The 7,188-nt window shown below is 32.5% G+C and overlaps 1 protein-coding gene across 1 annotated transcript in view; it reads left to right on the top strand.

The window, feature by feature from the left end:
- The first annotated feature begins 2,478 nt into the window (after positions 1-2,478).
- The window catches only part of Pdhb (Pyruvate dehydrogenase E1 beta subunit), a 39,091-nt gene continuing 34,381 nt past the window's right edge, over positions 2,479-7,188 (top strand). Inside the window, exons 1-3 of the mRNA XM_076448532.1 lie at positions 2,479-2,636; positions 4,155-4,214; positions 5,570-5,677. Coding sequence (XP_076304647.1) covers positions 2,583-2,636; positions 4,155-4,214; positions 5,570-5,677 — 222 coding nt within the window. The 5' untranslated portion in view covers positions 2,479-2,582. The remainder of the gene's footprint in view (positions 2,637-4,154; positions 4,215-5,569; positions 5,678-7,188) is intronic.

The raw sequence follows: 7,188 nt of genomic DNA, 5'->3' as shown, positions 1-7,188 counted from the left end.
TAGTTTAAATTTATATCTCTTTGTTCTTCATCTTTCTTCACTGTTTCAACAATTTCAGCAGGCTTTCGATCTTGCTACAGGTTATTGTTATCGTAATCGTGAAATTGAGTCAAAGTTCTATTTCATTTTATTCAAAGCTTTCTCGATATTCACTGAACACTTGGCATAATACTAGGAAAAAGACTTACATTAACGTCTTCTGAAATAGATATACGAACTATGTTGTGCAACAAAAACAAATATCCTAAACTGGCTGGTGTTAGGCATGTTTAACCAGATCCAAGAAAGCCAAAACACCACATGAAAAAATCCAAGACGCATATATATATATATATATAGGGGCTGTTCAAAAAATACGCGGACTGACGTCATAAAACAAAATGTACTTTATTTAGAAGTTACAGGTCTGGGATTCCTTCAAAGTACTCTCCTCCCCAACGCACACACTTATCCCAACGGTGTTTCCACTTGTTGAAACAGTCCTGGTACGCTTCTTTTGTAATGTCCTCCAGCTCCTTCGTCGCATTTGCCTTAATCTCGGGAATCGTCTCAAATTTTCTTCCTTTCAAGGGTCTTTTGAGTTTGGGGAACAAGAAACAATTGCAAGTAGCAAGGTCAGGTGAGTAGGAAGTGGTGGGAAAGAACAGTGATCGAGTGTTTGGCCAATAACTCACGAGTTCTGAGGCACAAATTTCGCAGTAACGCGGTGCATCTTCAATTTTTCGGTCAAAATCTCGTAACAAGATCCAACTGATATCCTACACTCTTCAGCAAGCTCCCTGACAGTCAGACGTCGATTTGCCCGCACCAGGGTGTTGATTTTGTCGACGTGTGGGTCGTAAGTTGACGTGGAAGGACGTTCAGGACGCTCATCATCTTCAATGGACTGTCGACCATCTTTAAAACCTTCATGCCACTTGAAACATGCCGTACGCTTCATGGCAACATCAACGTAAGCCGTGTTAAGCATAGCAAAAGTTTCAGTCGCAGATTTTCCAAGTTTAACACAAAATTTCACAGCAAGTCGTTGCTTCTTCAGGTCATTCATTTTGAAATCCGCCAAACGAAAAAATCGCACTTCTTTTAAAACCGCGTAGCTAATACACAAATGAAGATATCTGCAATCGGGAAATGGCGTCGTAATCAGCTGATCTGTACAAATCTAGCGACACCAAGCGGATTCCCCTGGAACCAACTGGAGCCGCGCAATTCAAACAGTCCGCGTATTTTTTGAACAGACCTCGTATATATGCCTACTTTAGAACTTGTTTGGTTTTGGTTTGTTTTGAATTTCGCACTAAGCTACACGAGAGTTATCTGCGCTAGCTGTCCTTAATATAGCAGTGCAAGACTAGATGAAAAGCAGCTAATCATCACCACCCACCGGAAACTCTTTTACTATTAATTATACTAACTTCTTTCTGTTGGTTCTGCATGTTTTGAAATATTGTGAAACAAACTCCTTTGAAAAAGTATGTAACGTTTACCTAAATTAAACGAATAGCGCATGCTTGCGACTTTTTTACCTCCTAACAAAAGTATTATAACTGTGTGCGGGACACCTGCAGGAACAGTTTTAAATTCATCTGAATACACCTTATAATAGTTATAGGCTAAAAGTCGGTATGGAGAAATAAAATTATTAGCTGTTTCAACTACGACAGCAGCAGATCCAATAAAACAATAAATGTGCAAAAATAAATTGTTAAAACTATGTTATTTTATGGTTTGGTGTTATAAACGTGGTGATAATACACTGAAAATTCAAAGGAATAGGTTGTTCTTTCATTTCATTTGCATGATTTGTTTATAAAGTTATTTGCAGTGGTATGTATCAAATTGTGCATAAATATAGCATTTTGCGCAAATACGTTTAAACTGCTAGGGAAAATAGACTAAAAGGTTGAGTGAAAACAGTACCTTCTCAACAAAAAGGAAAACGGCTCGGTATAGCCAGGAGGGTTAAGGCGTTCGACTCGTAATTTGACGGTTGCGGGTTCGAATCCCCGTTGCACCAAACATGCACCCCCTTTCAGCCAGGGAGCATTAGAATGTGATGGTCAATCCCACTATTCGTTGGTAAAAGAGTAGCTCAAGAGTTAGCGGTGGTTGGTGATGATTAGCTACATCCCCTCTAGTCTTACACTGTTAAATTAAGAACGGCTAGCGCAATAGCTCTCGTGTAGCTTTGCACGAAATTAAATAACAAACAAACAAACTCAATAAAAATAAATGCGATATTAATGCTAATCCTTTTTTTTTTTCAACTGATACACTAAATTAATATTTTAATTACTTAACCTAAATTTGTTTGAATTTTGTTGTGGATAATGAAACTGTGAAATAACGTAGTCAATAAACTAAACTAAATATAGATAAGTAGGTTTTTAAGACTAAAACATAATATCAGACAAGCCATCAGTATAAGTATTTGAATATACTTTTCATTAAAATACATCGGTAACTGCCGGTGACATTGAGAAACAAAATACCACAGATAGACTTTTCTAAAAGTTTTTGGGTCAAATGGAGTGAGGTTGAAGAAAATAGGAATAAGAACGAATAAATCTGCAAACTGAGCAATGGATGCTGTGAGAAAGATTGCAGCAGCAACTATTCGTGCTGGAATTTTCAGAGTAAGTTAATTTAGGTTTGACATAGCATATTCAAATACATATCTATTCAATTTTCTCTTGGAGTTTCGAAGTACAAACTACAAGTCGTTCTCTAAGCTACTGTTAACTGAGTGTTAATCTTAGGTTTTTCGAGTACGACAGGGCGATCTTGGAAAATATATATGTAAAAAACGGCTCGTTTGGGTTGAGATTTTTTTTTTTTTACGTAGAGGAGCGAATAACGTTTCGAAGAAGGCCGAAAAAATTTCTCAACCCAAACGAGCCGTTTTTACATATATATTTTCTCTACAAGTGGATTTTCTCGACATCACTGAGGGCCATCTTGGGTTTCGTGAACTTTAATATTTTAAAGTTCAACATATTTTACTTAATTAAACGGTGTTATTCTATTATGTACGAGTTACATTAATGATGTTCAACTTTAGTCGTTAAATGTTCAGCCATTTCATTCCATCACTCAAGTAATTTGATCATTTATTTATTATATATACCAATATTATAGTACTTTTAATTTAAGGGGTAGTGGTACAAACTATACAGTTAGATCAAGCAATCTCTAACATACAACAGTTTTAATGTGTGTTTCAGCATTTAAGTTACTTGTAATTCTCTAGTGGTGTAGTGTGTTTCGTAGAATATTATACGAGCTTTAAACCTTTGTTTTCACTATTCATGTTTGTTTTTTCTTAACATGTTAATATTTTTCCTGTACTATAGTACTTGAATGAAAGAACTACAACTGCATATAGAATTTTAAAAGCCTCACCATTTGTGTTACATTATTGTAATGACCTTCAAACATAATTAAAAGTCAAGAACATTAGAGTAGAAGTAAATCTTTCTTCTAATTTATTATATATTTCTCTACAGATTTAAACACTTGGCTACAATGTAAAAGCATTATAAAAAATTGTCTTTTTTCTGTTACAAGATGAATGATCCTTGTTTCATTTCTAAAATTTTATCAGCAAACTTATGATAGAAGTATTACTATTCTAAAATTCAGTCTAAGCAATGATGTTCAGAATAAATTTCTTGCCAATAGCCATAACATGTATTTTATGCTGCTTATTACTGTTATATAATCACTGAAAGTTTTGTGCATTCCAGTATGTGTGTAGGTAGATTGAATCCTCAATTAATTATGTAGTGGTGAAGTGGTACAAGGCTTGTGACCTCTTTGATGTTAATTGGGGTGTTTATACTTAATTAAATTTAAACAACTAAGTATTTAACATGCAGTTACATTGAGGTTTTAGAAATGGATAAAAATTTTTTGCTAAATTTGGTTAAAAAATCCACATTTGTTTTTTATAAGCATGAATACATGTGTAGATTGTGCTTTTATCTTTGATAGTGTATGCTTATTATTATTTGTAGATACGTGAAACTGCTGATATAACATTAATCAGGGCTGAGTTAAGGTATTTTCTGCTTGATTGTAATTGTATAATTTGACCTAAAATATTTTATGGTATAATCTGTAAAAGTTTTCAGTAAATTCATTACATATTTCAGGATGTGAACAAGTGTATTCAGTTGGTGAAGTTTTCAACATCCAGACATGTTGCTGCTCAAGTAAGAAATATGAATACTATATGCTGCTATATTTATGATAAGAATTGTATAAATTAGTTGTTTTAAGAGCACATACAGGTTGAATGCTTCAAAAGCTAATTATAGGTATTTTGGGCTAGAAGTTTAGTTACTTAAGTATTCTGAAGTTTCAGCAACTTTCAGTTGAGGCTCTTACTCTGTATTGATATTTTATTCATTTTAATCTACATATGGTCACTATACCTAACAAAAAAAAAAAAGGAAGAGCATACTAGAACTATACTACAGGAATATGGAATATGAGAATTAAAACTGACCATTGTTCCATCAGAGATTGAGACAGCTTAACATAGCAAACAAAGGACCATTAAATCTTTCAAAGCACATCCACCCTTGAGAAAAATAAAGATTTAAACCCACTTACTTTTTAAGGAACTTGTCAATTTCTCTCTCAAACTGTTATAAGCAGATAGTTGCTTTTCACCCATTCCATAAATCATTCACCGTATTAGAAAAATAAAATTGTCTTAACTAGAGCCTAGCCAGTCTTGTTTTTTCCAAGTCTTAAACTAGTATTTTTTCATCCTGTGATCTACAGAAGACAGCACAAACAAATCAGAGGACTCTAATCTAACAGTCTCCTAAATAATGTTTTAGCTTTAGTAGAAAGGAAGTTATCTTAACCTATCCCTATAAGATACACTTCCATCTCTGGAATCATCCTAATGGCTCTTCTCTGAACCATTTCCAATAAGTTGATATTCTTTCTTATATTAGGAAACTAAAACTGTACATAGTATTCAACGAGAGGTCTAATTATAGATAATTTCTTTCTTTGATTTGTAGTTATTATGTCTATAAGTACATTACAAATTTCTGTTCGCACTATTACTAGCAACAGAGCAATATTTCATAGGCTTTTACTGACTTGTTTATCTGTATGCCAAATTTTTATTTTATTTATGCTAATGAGTAGGTTCCAATATATATAGTATGTGATCTTATTTACAGTAACCCAGTACTTTAACATTCTAAATATAGCTACAAATATTTTAATGCCATCTGGAAACTTAACTAATTTATTAATTCTCATATCAGCATTATTATTTTAATAAGAAGACCCAAAGGTTCAAATGCTAACTCCTGAAGTGCTCACTAGGAACAAATTACTTTTATCTTCATATGAAGTATAATTTATAATTGACTGTACTATTCAATTTAAGTGTACTGTACATTGTAAATTTTGTAAAACTTATTTGAGTCACTATACATATGCATTGTATGGGTTAAGTAACAAAAGTTTTCATGTTGTAGCTCTAACCTCTGTTAGGTGTTTTTATATGTGTGAACACAAATTTATTTCTCTCACTTCATAGTTGACTGTAAGAGATGCTTTGAATGCAGCCATGGACGAAGAACTTGATCGAGATGAACGGGTGTTTCTAATGGGGGAGGAAGTTGCTATGTTTGATGGTGCATATAAAGTACTGTATCTTGGTGTTTAAGTACATAATTTTCAGAGGTTACATTTATAAACCTTCTAATTAGCAGAAGTCATATACCCTATTTAAAATTAGATTATATTGAAGGTGTGAGGATATAAGATTAATTTGTTAATGTGATCATCAACACAAACATACAACCAGCTCTGCAACATAATAGTTTTTATATGTTGCTTGAAATGATAAAAAAATTTAAGTATTATTTAATACAAAAGAATTGAATGTAAATCTAAACCATTCTCTCCACAACATTATAAAAAATGTTATAGGGATTAACCATGATTTCTTTCCAGAGCAGTAGACCTCTCTCAGGTATCATGTGTACAACTGCATGTATATTTCAAAATTTAATTTTTTTTTACACTAATCCAATAATTTTCTTAATTAAAATAACTTAGAACTGTTACTTTGTTACAGTTTGTACTGTAATAAATTGCAACTAACATTTTCTGGACAGTGCTGAGAAGTTTTGACTGTTAAAAAAAAGTATTTATCAAACTTTTCTGAGGAACTATTATCACTTAAGAACTGTTTGTTTCTCACACATTTTTCTTTCTTTTTTTTTTATTTTGAATGTTCTGTTATTTATTCTCTTATAATGTCACAGCATGCAATCAGAACAAATAATGTATCTCTGCTTTTAAAATAGCTACAGACAAGGTTTATTATGTTGTTGTATGGTGGACAGGTCATGTTGTATTACGTGATAAAAATAATAAGTCCAGTCCACCTAATGATAATGAATTAATTTATTTATTTTGTAATTTTTGCTACAGGTTATGTTCACTTTGACACAAGTTATGGGCCTATGTTCACAATGTTTGAACAGAATTCCAAGACTAATTTGACATTTAACTGTTATTATGCCTGCAGGAGAGAATAGATCTACTCAAAATATTTTGCAGATCATTGTAAAACTAGGGTTGTATTTAAGGGTGGAATTTTATCCCCAAATGTTCAAAACGTGTTACTGAAGAAAGGTTCAAACTTCTGTGTTGCCAATTTGCATAGCTTATGTTCAATTGAAATCCCTTTTATTTCTCGGGTAATTCATATAAATAAAATAAGACATTCATGTGTAGCATAAAAATACAGTAGAACAGTAATCATGTTTTATATTTTGAATTAAAACAACAAAACGGTTAATGTACATGTATTTGATGCTATGTGTAATACTTGTACAGCTACCTTCAGCAAGTTTACTCTGCAATAGCACCCTTTTGTGGCTTATTAAAAGAATTATTGCCAACTTAACACCTTCACATTGAGCTCATGCAGTTTGCTGAATTTCAGTTGCAAATTGTGCATGTTCATAGCCTACCCTCTCAAAAACTGGTAATGCTTTTGTTAAAGATCACAGTTATCTTGTACACAAATAGTGTTAGTATAATTAAGTGTTTTTACTAAAAATGTTATTTTTCTATTGTAGTTGCATGTACTTAAACTGTTAATAAATTAAGTATAAGGTGATTTTTCAATTTAAGCACAAAAAT

Source organism: Tachypleus tridentatus, chromosome 8, assembly GCF_004210375.1.
Source record: "Tachypleus tridentatus isolate NWPU-2018 chromosome 8, ASM421037v1, whole genome shotgun sequence".
NCBI classification, from domain to species: Eukaryota; Metazoa; Arthropoda; class Merostomata; order Xiphosura; family Limulidae; genus Tachypleus; species Tachypleus tridentatus.
The sequence above is the reverse complement of the archived record's forward strand: the minus strand, read 5'-3'. Positions and strand labels throughout refer to the sequence as shown.